A 14,214-nucleotide genomic window follows, 5' to 3' on the forward strand; every position below is an offset into this window, starting at 1 on the left:
TAATAGGCACGGGCACCTGAGCAGTTCATTGAAAACCGGGAGAGACCAGGCTGCATTGCACCCCAGCTTGGAAGGGCGAGTTGGTCGTGGCAGGTATAGAGGAGGAGGGAGGGACGCCAGGGAAGGAGCCATCTCTGAGGCTGGCTTTATTATTAACAGGAGGTGGCCGAGAGGTGGGAGGAGGCCATGTGCACCCAGGGGTCACACGGAGCCTGGCGCTTCCTTCAGCCGAGGGCCTGGCAGTGCTGGGGACAAAGGTCTACAGCTCAGGGAAGGCTTCCCAATGACCCCAGTGCAACGGGGGCACGGCAGACTCTGAAAAGACAAAGATGGGATTTGGGCTGTAGTGGGGGCCGAAGCAGGGCCTTTTGTTTCATTCCTGATTCATCGACCTTTCTCTTCGCAGCCTTCCCTGGCTGGCCCCCTCCCCTGTCCCTCCCCAACTTACCCATCATTACAGCTCATCTTCGTTGACTTGCCTGGGGTGGGGGAGGGAAAAAGACAGGTGAGAGGTCAGAGGAGGAGGTGGTGAGTCCGGGGGGGTCCCTGAGGTTGGGGACCCCCCTTCAAAGGCCTCAGAGACCAAAACCCTTGGCCTGGCCCTCCTTCCCATCCCCCTCCACCCCGTGTCCCTGCCTCACTCAGTTACCCTGGGCAGACACCCACCGGTGTTTCTTTCTGCCCCCACAGCGGAGTCTTTTGCCTGGAAGAGAGAAAGGAGGTGAGTTTCCCTCAACCGCTCGCTTCCAAGGAGACCCTCTCTTTCCTCCCTCCCTCCCTTCTGCCAAAGCCACAGGTGACTGTTTCTCTCTTCACATATGGCGGGGCCATAAGCATTCAGGGGCCCAAGCCGTTCGGTCAGTCCGTCAACAAACATTTGCCGCAGCGGATCCATGGTAGGCTGGGCACGCCGAGAGCAGTAGCCGAGCCTGGGCCATCGCGGTGCCCCCAGCACCAGGGCTGGGCACATAGTCGCCGCTCAGTAAGCTCTTGGAGGAGGACGACTGTGAGGCCAGAGCCAAGATCTCTGCTCAGGCCTGTCTGCCTCCTGCAGCTGTGTGCTCAACCACTATACGGGGCTGCCCTTGAGACACCTTCCGGATGAAGTGGGGAGACCGGCCATGTCTGCAGACCGAAGCCTTCAGATGGGATGGCACCGACCATGGACGGGTTAGAATCCCAGGACACAGGACTGATTGCGTTTCTGGGTGTGTTTCTTCCGGTTGCAGCAAAACAAGCCAATAAGCCTTTACTAAGTGCCTGCTGTGTGCCTGCTGGGGCCGGGCTGGGGCTGGGAGATATACAAGGACCCTTCGCTCCCCCAGAACACTCTATGCCTGTGCCTGAATGCTTTCTTGGCTGCCATGTCTTTGGGTGATAGCCCTGGCTTTATCAGTGGGATCGTCCCCATTTAACAGATGTGCAAACTGAGGCCCGGGGAGTTGGGGATCCATAGTAAACTAGCAGTGGGTCCTGATGCCTCTGGCTCCCAGCCTCATTTGCTTTCCAGCAGTGGGCGGGGGGCCGGGGGGGTGGGGAGGGGTGGGGGGGGGGGACAGCTGAACCCAGCTCTGCTCTGATTGGCTGTGGAACCCAGAGCAAATTGCTGCACCTGCCACGGTCAGTGGTTTTCATCTATCAAATGTGATAGTCTTGACCATCCCTCAGTGTTGCCCAGAGGATTCAATGGACTGAGATGGGGGCGCCTGGGTGGCTCAGTCGGTGGAGCGTCCGACTTCAGCTCAGGTCACGATCTCACGGTTTGTGGGTTCAAGCCCCGCGTCGGACTCTGTGCCGACAGCTCAGAGCCTGGAACCTGCTTCCGAGTCTGTGTCTCCCTCTCTCTCTGCCCCTCCCCTGCTCATGCTCTGTCTGTCTGTCTCTCTCTCTAAAATAAAGGTTAAAAAAAAATAAACGGACTGAGATGTAGCTCATGCCAAGAAAGGAAAGTGACCGGATCTGGTCAAGGGAGGCGTCCATTGGAGGTTGGTTCCCTCCCCTTGAACCCCTGGGACACTGCGGTGTCCCAGGCTGGAAGAGCCTGCCCTCCCATCTCAGCAGCTCCTCCACTGGCCACCAGAGGGCGCACGTGAGGAAAAGGGAACTTGCTCTGGGTGGTCCAAGGACCAAGTAGGGAGGCATCCCGGGGTGCCTCTGTCTATCAGGGTGTCGCTCAGTTCCCACATCCTGCATGGGGCAATGGAGGCGAGCGGAAAGACTCACTTCCCTTCTGGGATCTGGGAAGGGAGCGAGAGGGCTTTCCCCCACCCCCACCTGGGGAACCAGCGCCCAGTGGCTTTGAGAAGAGATGAGGCTCCATGCAGCGCCTCCCCGCCCCCCCCCCCCCCCCACCGCCAGCATGAGGCCAGCCCCACTCACTGAGGATGATGATGAGCCCCACGACAAAGGCCAGGGCAGCAAAGATCAGGCCTCCATTGCGGACGGTCTCGTAGTCTGAGGAAGGAGAGGGCAAGGAGGTGGGATGGGTCGCCCCAGGCACCCCTCCCCACAGCCCACCCCAGCAGCAGCCCCATGCTAACAGGGGAAGATGGGGGAACATAACTGGGGGATGCCGGGACCCGGGCATCCGTGCGTGGTGGCCAGAAGAGGGGCCGAGGAGGGACCCACCAGGCCTACCGTAGTAGAATGGGTCCACGTCCCCTTTGGGGTCGCCACCTGCAGAGAGAGCCAGAGGCAGGGTGAGTCTGTCGCAGAAGCAGTGGAACTCACATCCGTCCCATCCGTCAGCCCCAAGTGGCCAAGTGGGCAAGAGGAGGCTGGTGGGCCTGCTAATGCCACTGCCAACGGGGACATCTGTCCTGGGCTGCTTCAGATAGAGTCACCTTGGGACCAAATACCAAGCATCCAAAGCAGAGCTCTGTGCTGCCTGTGGGGGCCTCTGGAAACCCTGCGGGGTTGGCTCTTTCCTCTCTTTGCTTCCTACAGTAGTAAGCAAGGCCGAGGGAGACATCTCCCATTAGACTCACCTCCACGTGACTTCTTAGTCCCTCTCCATGTGACTACTGAACGCCTAGCACATGCCTAGCGACATTCATGCAACGAATGGAGAGGCCCTTAACATTCACTGAGCAGAAGGGGAAAACTGAGGCCCGGTCTGGAGACTTGTTTAAAGTCCCCACGAAAGTTCGAAGCAGAACTGGGTCTTGAACTCAGGTTTCTAGATTCTTCTCGCTTATGTTTCTATCCTCAACGGGAAGCAAATCCTTTGAAGAGACATTAATACATAGTGTTTACCACATGCCAGGCCAAGGCTAACAAAACATTAGCTCATTTAGCCCTCAAACAACCCTATGAAGCATTAATATTATTCCAATATAATCCATAAGAGGACGGAGGTACCGAGGGGTTAGGTCACATGCCATAAAGGGCGAGAGCTGGCATTCGAACCCAGGCAATGGGTTGCCAAGAATCGAGGTGCTTAACCCCTTTGCTACATTGCCTCTCAGATGGTCAGAAGGAACAAGATGTTTCAAGGTCGAGTATGGTCCGGTCCCTTGCCTCCTGTGGTGTTTCCCCACCAGGGGTGGAGCTCTGCCCCCCAGCCCCGTAAACAGAGCACACTTGTCTTTGGGCAGCCGGGGGGCACCTGGCCAGAGCTTTGCTGCCATGGCTGAGGGTGGCCCCTCTGTCCTGCCCTGCTCCAGCCCCTTCTGGGCAGTAAGTAAGCCGTGCGTGAGGTAGAAGGAAGGCACAAGTTGTCACCTCCAGTGGCGTGCCGAACCGTGCCCTGGGTCACGGTGGGGGGCTTTGGGGCCTGGTGAGCCCGGTTACCCCCAGGGCAGCCTCCCTGGCCAGGTGGGGTCAGTGCCTGGGCCCACGGGGGTGACTGCGGGGGCCCGATCCCGCCCTCCTGCAGGAGCCCACCAAGGTTGTCTCCCAGGATCCGGTTCGGGTCTTGTTCAAGGTCACATGGGGGGTGAGCGCCAGAGCCACGACTGGCCTGGCGGCTCCCCTCACCACATCAGGAAACCATCCATTTGGTGAGCCCACCCCCCTCAAAGCCCTCATCTTTCCTAGGTCTGGCTCAAAGCCCACCGTGGTCAACAGAGGCCCCTGTTAGCCTCCAGGCCCGAATCACCCCCATGGCAGGATCCTTCCAGGGGTGTCCCAAACTTGAGGGGCTCTCACCCCAAAGCCAGCCTGGCCCCCTCCACCTCCTGCTCCGAGCTTGGATAGTCCCCCAAGATGCATTGTACCAGGATAGGTGCATGCCAGGAGGCCGAGACAGAAGCTCACCCTCACCCCCACCCCCCAGCGCCTCCCTGGCCGCCGAGGCTCTGCCTTCAAGCAGAGTTAAGGCAGGATCCTCTTTTCAAAGAAATTGTCTCGAAAAATCCTCTTAGGATTGGGTGGCAAGGGTCGGGGAGGGGCGCCGGGGACTCGGGAAGGCAGGGGGCAGGGGTGCAACTCATCCCTCCAAAGGTGGCCCAAGGAGAGACCACCTGCTTCGCACACGTTCGCACACACTCACCGTCGTCCGCCAATAGCCCTGCCATTTCCCTAGCGGCCTGGGCTGGTCTCCACTGCCCTCTTCTGCCTCTGCTTTGGGGAGAGTGCCGGGCCGTGGGGTGGCCAGGGGTGAGGTGGGGGCATTAAACATTAACAGTGCCGGGTAATATTTACCCCAGTCACAAGAGAAACCCTAGTGTGAGCGGAGGGGCTCCCTCCGAGGCACGAGGAGGTGAGGGGGCAGGCAGGGGCAGGGAGGGGCTGGCTGGGCTCCCAAATCCTCCCAAAGGAAATTTCCAGAGACAGGGCGGGGAGAGGTAGGCCGGAGACATCGTGGCTGGGGGAGAGGTAGGCCGGAGACATCGTGGCTGGGGCTGTGGCGACGGGGAAGCGGCACTTTCAAAGTTACGTTCAGTGGATTCTACAGCTTGGGGGACGATGTCACGGGGCCCCCAGAGGCCCCCAACCCCAGCAGCCGCCCACCTCACCAACCACCGTGGAGATCACTGTTTCAGCTGCTATTTCTTACCCGGCATTCAGGGCTCCCCTGAGGGGGTCCCGAGGTGCCCGCCCCTCTCCCACCTCAAGGCCCGCGCCGAGCCCACCGTGCACGTTCACACCCCCACGCCTGCCCACTCCTGTTCTTTCCCTCATCCATCAAGGCTGCCTCTAGCAGCTCGCACCTCAGCCAGAAAGGCTCCAGCCATCCCTCACTAATCTCTCTCTTCCTGCCGCCTCTGGCATTTTCCTCCTACAATCCGGTTGCTTCCACACCAGCTGCCCAGGTTGCACGTAGGCTCCTTCAAGGAAGGGGCCAAGTCCTGCCACGGGGAGAACGTCTTGCCTTTACAATTTACAAAGCGCTTTCCTAATTATTATTTCCTTGTGCCTTGTGTGAGCTCCCATTTTACAGATGAGGCATCTGAGGCACAGAGAGGGTGGGGCCCTGGCCCGAGGACACACAGCCAGTGACGGGCAGAGTGGAGAATGACAGGCAGGCCTTAGGCTTTAGGGATCAGGTGCTTCCCCACATCTCTGAGGCTGCCTCCCCACTCTGTGGTGGCCTCCTTCGCCTCGGGGACCCCAGGGCTGGGTACTCCATGGCTGTTCACATTCCCGGCTAAGTTCTAGTTCACTGCGCTGGCCTCCAGAAGAGGCTGATGCTCCATGGGGCCAAGGGACCCAAGCTAGCAGTCAGTGTCCACCAAGGAGGGGTTGACCCCTGTCGAGTTCCTGAAACTCTCTGTGCCTCAGTCCTCTCGTCTGTAAAATGGGACTGTTCCCTACCTGAGGGATTTGTGGTGAGGAGAAAGGGAGAAAATGCACGTAGGGAGCCGGGCACGGGACCAGATACACAGCAGGTGTCACTATTGTCACTGTCGGATTTGTGCCGACTAGAGAAATAGACGGCATTGACCTTTTGTTGAACGTCAGCTGCTGGTCACAGGAAAGCCAACTCCCCTCCAGTGAAAATTAGCACGGGGTGAGACGGAGAGAGAATGTCATGACCTCGCAGACCAGGAGCCCCGACACCCATTCGGCAACCTTCAGCTTCCAGAACCAAGCGATGAATATCCATGAGGATATTACAACCCAGCTCATGCTCAGTAGGGGCCGACCACGTGTCAGGCTCTGTAAACGCACTGTCCCACTGAGTGCGCGGTTGCTCCGTTCTACAGGTGAAGAAACCGAGGCTGGTCATTTGCTCCTTGTAACGGCCCCTGGAGGTGGCCGGGGAGGTGCCGTGTCTCCCACTGGGCAGCCCAAGAAGACTGAGGGGCATGGAGCTTGAGGGATTTAACCGAAACCTCCCATTAGTAACAAAGCCAGGGCTGGAAAGCCAGACCCCCAAGGCTGGGCTCCCAAAGCTACCGTCACTCTCCCACACAAGACACCGGTGCCCCTTCCTACACATTCTCCTGGAATCTTGGTGCATTTTGTCTGTCTCTGTAAGTTATTGCGGATTCCATCTGGAATAAGGGGTAAAAAAAATAGGTGGAAAGTTAGATAGATGATAGATAAATAGATAGATAGACAGACAGGGGAAAGAGTGAGAGATGGTTTCAGACAAAAGGGGAAATCGGAAAAACAAGTTGTCATCTGCATTTGTAACTCTAGTGTGCAAGGCTAACCCTGTTGCAAGCAAGTAATGAAAATCAAGTCGCATAATCATCGCAGCTCTGAGGTCAGGGAAGTATTATCATCATCCCCATTTTATAGGTGAGGAAACTGAGGCACAGAGAAGTTTAATACCTTGCCAGAGGTCAGGCAGCTAGGACGTGGGGAAAGCAAGATTTAAACCCAGCAGCCTGGCTTTAGAATTCCTGCAGATGAACAGGAGGAGAGACAGAAAGGGAGGCTTCGGGACCGGCTGTCTTCCCAGCCCCAGCGGCACAGAGACGCTCAGAGTAGAGATCACCACGTGCCCAGGACTCCACCTTGAGATGCCCTTGTTTAGAAACGCTGCCTGTCCTGGCTTCTGCTTCCCCCCCATCCCTGCACTTCTGGGGAGCAGGTGGTGCCCCTGAACGTGATGAGGTAGACACCTGCATCCGATTCTGAGCAGGGGGGAGGCATGGGGTTGAGGGGACTCACCCAGGTACCACCTGTCCATGGCAGGAGCTGCCGGCTGTGTCCTCGGTGGGAGAGAGCAGTGACGTGCTGGTGGCCAAGGACCTGGATGGAAAGTGCGGCCCTCCCTCCCTCCCTCCGCGCCCCTGCGAGCCCAAGCCCACAGGCAGGAAGAGACAGAGTCAAGGAGGAGGGACTGACAGGGGAGCCTTCACCTCGCGCCTGCCTGCCCCTTGGGGCGGGCTGGGGCGGGGATCCACGTGAGACATTCTCTGAACTCCACCTGAGGAAGGGGGGAAGCTGGGAGCCACAGCAAAGCGAGCCACAGCCTTCGGGCCCTGTGGGCCCGGGAGAGAGGCCACAGCCAGTGCCCTCCAAGCTGCCCAGGGTGCCTGCAAAGGTCACCCTAGGGGCCACCGAGGGAGATACTCGGGGCCATTTGTGGATCTCTGTAGGCCTTCACTCAGCTGAGCCTCCTGTGTCCTTAGGTAGTAGGCAGAGAAGGGAAGCAGCTGGGGGCCCGGGGGGCCCGGGGGGCCCGGGGGCCGGATGGAGCAGCTCCACGGCAGCCTGCCCTTCCTCAGCTGGGCCCCCTCTCGTAGCCCCCGGTGACTTCCCGCAGGCTGTGACATCAGACCTGCCCGCCCCACCTCAGCGGCCCAGCCGGAGACACCAGCAGCCCTCACGAGGCCTCGGGGAATGGCCGGAAGACAGCACTTCTGGTCCCGGGGAGATAGATACAGGGGGCCCGTCCCCCAGCAGGAGCCAGGAGCCCACACAGGAGATACAGAGCAGCCCCCCAAGCTGGCTCTCCACCAAGCCTCTGTTCCCTGGCTCCAGCCAGAGGGCAGCCTGCCTCTCTGTCCCTCCTTAGCCATATCTCCTGCCCCGAGGGGACGACTGACGACCCTGCCCCACGCGAGAGCCACCTCCAAGCTGGAAGACCCCGGGGGAATGGAGAACCGGGGGCCTGGAGGGGCATGACCCGGAGGGGCTGAGGTCTGTCCTGAGGGCCCTGCTCGGGGGGGGGGGGGGGCCCAGCTGCTCCCACGACCAGGCCGGGTCACACGTTCCCAAGGGGAAACCTGCACACTGAGCTCAGGGCTGCCGAGCGGAAATTCCCCAAGCGGGCCGCTTTGGGAGATTCATACATCTCGGGGCTAGATGACATTTCGGAAGCTACCTGGTCCAAACACATCGGTGGTTCAGAAAAGTGAAGATCGCAGCCGGAAGTCCCTTCCCACCCTCCCCCAAACACACACACACACACACGGACACAGTCTGCATTACCTACCGGACCCCAATGCAGTGAAGGAAGGCATCTGGATCCCAAAAGGAGACCCTGTGTCATGAACTCGCTAACTGGAAAGAACCTCCAAAGTCATCCCGCCCATCCCCATCACTTACAAAGGGTTCACTCTCCTACTCCAACCCTCCGAGGGCTCGGGATATAAACCAAACTCCTTTCTTTTACGACACTCCTTAATCTGGCCCTAACGACCTCTTTGACCTTGACTCCAACGTTCCCGCCTTTTCTCTCTCCTCCAGCCATACCAGTCTCCTTGATGGTCTCCTAACCCTCCAGGCGTGCTCCTGCCTCAGGACCTTTGCACTGACTGTTCCCGCTTCCTGAACACTCTTCCTCCAGAGAACTTCTGGCTAACCTTGCTCACATCGTTCTTCATAGATTGACTCAGAAGATCCTTCCTGACATCCCGATCTAAAATTTCACACTCTGAGGGGCAGGCACCTGGGTGGTTCAGCCGGTTACGCATCCAACTCTTAATTTCAGTTCAGGTTATGATCTCACGGTTAGTGAGTTCAAGTCCTGCGTCAGGCCCTGCCCTGACAGTGTGAAGCCTGCTTGGGATTCTCGCTCCCTCTCTCTGCCCCTCCTCTGCTCGTGCTCTTTCTCTGTCTCTCAAAATAAATAAATAAAGCTTAAAAATACATATATTAAAAATATAAAATAAAAATAAAAATAATAAAATTTCACACCTACCCTCTGCAACATCTCAAATCCCTTCTTAGTTGTTTTGTTTTCTCTCTGGCACTTACCATATATGGTGAGTTACCAGTTATTTTCCTTATCGTTTTCTGGTCTTTCTTCCAGCTAAAAGTTGAGCTCCAGGAGAGCAAGGATTTTTTTTTTTAATGTTTATTTATTTTTGAGAGACACAGAGACAGAATGCGAGTGGATTGGGGCAGAGAGAGAGGGAGGCACAGAATCCGAAGCAGGCTCCAGGCTCCGAGCTGTCAGCACAGAGCCTGACCCGGGGCTCGAACCCACGAATCGTGAGATCATGACCTGAGCCGAAGTCGGACGCTCCACCGGCTGAGCCGCCCAGGCGCCCCTGGAGAGCGAGGATTTTTGTTTGCTGTGTTCATTCGTCGATTCCCAGTGCTTACAAAAGGACCTGGCCTGTGGCGGACCCCTGGCTTTGTTCAGCGAATGAGCAAGGCCCAGAGGTGAAATCCTTTCTCTAGAGGCACGGGCAGGCCTCGACCTTGCCTACCGCAGCCTCCTTCTCTGAAATCACTTGCTCCGTAAGAGGCGGCAGGAACTAGGGAGCCCCCACGGAGAGCCAGTGGGTGGCCAGCCACCCCCACACCTTGCCAGCACCTCCACCGGAGTCCTCCTCGGGGACATCCCACCCCCAGCTCTCCGCCCGGAGCCCTGCGGCGATTTTGAGGACAGTGTTTATTTCTCCTCTCGGGGAAGGCCGAGGCTGAGTCAGGAAGGTCCACCCTTTCTTGCTCACACCCAAGTCCTCCCTCAGACTTCTCCTCCGCTTCCAGCTGAGGTCATCGGCCTGGCTGACACTGGGGACAGGGAAGTCCCCCTCTGAGACGCCCTGCTCTTCATCAGGGAGCCCCCGGCTCCTTCCGCCAGCGGCCAGCGGTCCGCACCACGTTCAATCCCCTGTGCACCCCCGCTCTTCACTGTGGACTCTGTGATGCTGGGGGAAGGTCACGTCTCCGGGTCTCCTTCTTCCCGTCTGTAAAATGGGGTGGCAGCACCTACCTTGCGTGGTCGTTGTAGGAATTGAGAGGATGTGGGTAAAAGGCCTGACCAAAGAAAGTCCTGATAAATGGTCGCTTCGCTAGCCTCACCTGAAATGGCCTTCCAGGAGGCAAGCACGCACACTGGAATCCCTGCCCCGGGCTCAGACCCCTGCCAAGATGGTCCCTGAAGCAGGCTCCCGGAGCCCCTCCCCCGCCTGCCCCTCAGCACAATCTCTGCCAGCCGCCCCAGCCCCAGGACCTCCAGCCTTCCGTCCCACCCCTTTGCGACACCTACACAGCATTGCTGGTCGCTGCCGGGGTCGGGGTCGGCTGCATTTCTTTTCGTCATTCTCGGGATACGGAGCCAAAGGGGGTGGGAGTCCCGGAAAGGTTCCGGGGCAGGCAAAGACCTCCCAGCCTCCCTCCCTTCGTCTGAGTGTTCCAGGCTGGACCCAGAGGGGGCCTTCCAGCCATCCACTGCCTTCGTCCCAAGCCCCACAGATCAAGGCGATCTTCGGGAGGTACGAAGAGGTAGCCCCGAGTCCCGGGTCCCTCTTCTAGCACTGTCACACCCAGTGGGACAATGTCCTTGGGTGCCATGCCTCCGTCTCCCTTGTCTTCCCCAGGCAGCCTTCCACCCGTGCCCTGAATCTTCAGTCTCAGGGCAGGAGTCTGGGTGGTCGCTCTGGAGATGGTAAGATAAGGAGGTGGCACGCTGCAGCACTCTCCGCCTGGGGCTCCCCCTCCGCCAACCTTCCCAAGATGGGGTTCTCCAGCTCCACCGGCCCTGCGTGTCTAGGGGCTGCACGTCAGAGTGCGCGGCCCCGGCCTCGAGGTCCCCAGCCAATCCTCCTGGTGTTGGCTCCCAGCTGGAAGGAAGCCAGAAACCGCTAGAAAGCTCTGTTTCTGGGCTGGGATCGGTCTTCAGCTGCATGGCATGCACGGCCCCTTGGCAAGGAAGGTGGCGGCTCCCAGGACCCATCTGTGCTGCCCAGAGTTCCCGAACCCCAAGGAGCGTGGGTTCCTGTCTCCTGCCGTAGCCTCAGATGCCAGGGTCACCGGGGTCTTATAAGGCGAGGCCAGGGGAGGTGGGTCCTGGAGGGTCCCTTCCTTAAGTCTTGGCTTCAAGATGACCTGAGCCGTGGGGCACACAGGTCGTGGGAGCTGCCAAAGGGCAATGTACTGTGAGAGTCAAGGTCACCGAAGCTTTCTGCTCCCTGAGCTGGCAGGGGATGGGGACGTCCACTTCTGTTTCTACAGCTGGTGACGAGGGCAAACCTGTTTGACCCACCTCTCCCACAGTGAATACCCTGGAGAGAAATGCATTCTTGACTTTTCTCAGAACTCAAGTCTGGGCTTGACCTAGACTAGAGGCTATTCTCCCCAGCTGCCGTCTTCACCTCCTGGTAACCCCATTCCCCCTTATCTCTGAAAAATAGCTCCAGGCTCACCACCTCCAGGAAGACCTCCAGGAGCAAGCCCACCCTCTCTGCTCCTGCCTTTCCTCCACAACCTTCTGGATTACACGGGCAGGGCCCAGATGGCTCATATCTGGCTTTATAATCATCTTTGTCCTTTAATTGGCCGAGCCTGGCCTGTGCCAGGCCTCAGCTCTTGGCGTCTGTTAAATGTCAGTCTGGTGGCCAGAAATCCCTCCTCGGTAACAGTTCCGTCCACTTCATGGATCTCGATAGTTCTGAAGAGCTTCTGCCTCCTGGATCTGCTCTGTTCCTTCCAGTGACTCGGCCAAGCAGGTTTTGTGGTCCCCATCTCACAGAGGAGGAAACGGCAGTGTTACGGAGGCAAGTCAGAACTCAGGCCCAGGTCTCACGGAAGGGCCACCCTGCTTTCAAAGAAAGGATGCATAAGGAAATGGGTGGTAGTAAAAATGTTAACAACACAATACCCACGTGTAGACTCTTCAAAGGGTTTCCATGCCCGTCGTATCACTTGGACCTTGGGAGGGAACGGGATAGGGACCGGTGGACCCATCGCACAGGTGAGGAAACCGAGGCTTCCGTGGCTTTCTCAGGGTGATAACTGGGGCCCAGCTTACCCTATGGCTAGGAAGCCTTTCATTTTGCGAAGACGGTCACAGAGGTGCTGGCGTCTGCCTGAGCTCACACAGCTAGAGAGAAGAGGGGAATGCCAGAGAATGTCCTGAGCCTCCTCCTCCTCCACCGGCCTGCCTCCGAGCCTGGCTCTGAGGCAGGATCCCACTCCCCTGAGCAGTGCGGGAGACCCTCCCCGCAACAGCCCCGACCGGCCCACGTCCTCCATGACGTCCCATCCAGCATCACCTCCTCTGCCATCCCTGCCTTGGCAGGTGCCCCATTATTGTGCAAGCAGGCACAGGGCTGGAGCCGGCTCCATAAAATCAACAACCGGTTGGCTTGAGCTGGCTGTCTCTGCCCCCCTGGAGTTCAGCTGTGACAGCAATGAATCACACTAATGGCGAGAGGTGACATTCTTCCTCTTCGTGGCCCGGAGACAGGTATTTCCAAAGCCTCTCCCCTGGCTCAGGTAAACACACCTGATCTCTCTCTCTCTCTCTCTCTCTCTCTCTCTTCTGCTGGGGACAAGGTGGGGTGAACCAGACAGAGCTGGACCGCTCTCCCACCCTGGCTTTGCCCGGCCACCCCTGCCAGCCCATGATCCCTGGGAAGGCAGAGCCCTCCTCCCCAGAGGAAGGAGAGAAAGAGCCCAGTGACCTTGGCATGTGCTTCAGCCTGGCATCCCCCTCACCCACCCCACCCTCCCTGCTGCTTGCACTCTGCCTCTGACTCTCTTCCAAGAACAGTTTGGCAAGTTCCAATCCACAACCTGCAAAAAAAAAAAAAAAAAAAAAAAAAAAAAAAAAAAACAGAATGGGAGGGAGGGCCACAGCCTGGGGGACCAGTAGGCAGAATGACCTATTTTTATGTGGTATTAAGTAACACAAACACCTCTGTGCGCAGACTTGAAAATCTTTGGCGTGGGATCCCTGGGGAGGGGGGGCAGTAGTTGGGAGGTAAAGCGTGTAGGACACCTGAGATCACTGTCCGAGGCCAGGGGATTCAGCATTCCCTTCCGGGAAATGGCACAACTGGTCAACTTTCCCATATAACCAAGTTATACAGTTCCTATATCCAACCAAATGACAGACCTCAGTCACCTCTCTGGGGACGAAGTGGACGGGTAGACACAGTCCTGCCAGCACAGAGCACTGGTCCAGAAGGAAGACACACACTAAACAGCAATCCGTGCCTGGATTCTGGAGTCTTCTTCCCTGGCCCTGCAGTGCTAGTCCAGAAGGGGGGGGGGGAGGGAGGGGGAGTGGAGTCCTCGACTGGAGCCCGGACCTGGCCAGATTAGGCCGTCCTGGGCAGACTCGCAGAGTCCATTTTTGCCCGGAGGGTCTTGAACACCGCCAGATGGACAGCCACTCCGCTTGGGGATTGTCACAGCTGAGGGAACCCAGGACTCCCTCACACGAGGCCAAGTTCTGCCTCCTCTCACGTACACCTGATGGGTCTAAGCCCTTTCCTCTGCAGCACAGAGTGAGCCGGGCTTGGAGCTGGGCGGGCCCGGGCTGGACTTTGGCTTTGCCCCTCGGAGCACAAACTCAGGCCAGTCTCACCGAGCCACAGTGTCCCCATCTGTAAAATCAGGAGACCATCAGGTAGTGCCGTGAGTTCTGAACGAGTTGATCTATGTGACATCGTCTGCCCTGTGTTTGGTAATAGCATGTGCTCGATGTATTAGCTGCTTTATTTAGTTATGAATAATAATATTGCCATCATTTTGATCACCAGTTCCTTTGACTATTCGTTATGTGTCTTGTTTCCAGGCCACAAGACCCTCCGCAGAGCACAGGTTAGGTAGCATATGCCCTGAAGGGCCAGCCAGGCTCCAGATGTGGTCGCACCGTGCCAGGCGATCCTCTCCCTGCCCCTGGACGTCAGCCCTCCCCTGCAGAAGGAAGCCAGGCCACATGGCGTGCCAGAGAGAGCTTTGGTGACAGACAGCCCAGGCCGGGTTCCTAGCCCCTCCATTTTGCAGCCGTGTGACCTCAACCAGTCACAAACATTTCAGAGAATCTATAAAGTGTGAACATCCTACCCACCTCAGAAATGAGACTGGGTTATCCGGGGGAAAGATGAGCGGGTGCTGAGAGTCTGGCAAAGA

The 14,214-nt window shown here is 58.0% G+C and overlaps 1 protein-coding gene across 1 annotated transcript; it reads right to left on the reverse strand.

Annotated features, from left to right (window-relative positions):
- Window positions 1–454: 454 nt before the first annotated feature.
- On the reverse strand, window positions 455–7,137 carry LOC122200425 (sodium/potassium-transporting ATPase subunit gamma-like). The gene is made up of 5 exons (XM_042906007.1): window positions 7,066–7,137; window positions 2,638–2,676; window positions 2,380–2,454; window positions 667–703; window positions 455–479 (listed from the first exon to the last, which is right to left on the reverse strand). Exons 1-5 carry the CDS (start codon window positions 7,082–7,084, stop codon window positions 455–457), a joined length of 195 nt encoding a protein of 64 aa, XP_042761941.1. The 5' UTR covers window positions 7,085–7,137.
- Window positions 7,138–14,214: the final 7,077 nt, after the last annotated feature.

The sequence above is a fragment of the Panthera leo genome, chromosome D1 (genome assembly GCF_018350215.1).
Source record: "Panthera leo isolate Ple1 chromosome D1, P.leo_Ple1_pat1.1, whole genome shotgun sequence".
Classification (NCBI taxonomy): Eukaryota; Metazoa; Chordata; class Mammalia; order Carnivora; family Felidae; genus Panthera; species Panthera leo.

Bases quoted from the DNA above. Each gene is read 5' to 3' on its own strand.
- LOC122200425 (XM_042906007.1), bottom strand. The intron at 704-2,379 runs GTGAGTGGGGCT...TCTCTCTTCCAG, and splicing joins GGGGCTCATCATCATCCTCA to GCAAAAGACTCCGCTGTGGG. The intron at 480-666 runs GTGGGTGTCTGC...CCCCCACCCCAG, and splicing joins GGGGGCAGAAAGAAACACCG to GCAAGTCAACGAAGATGAGC.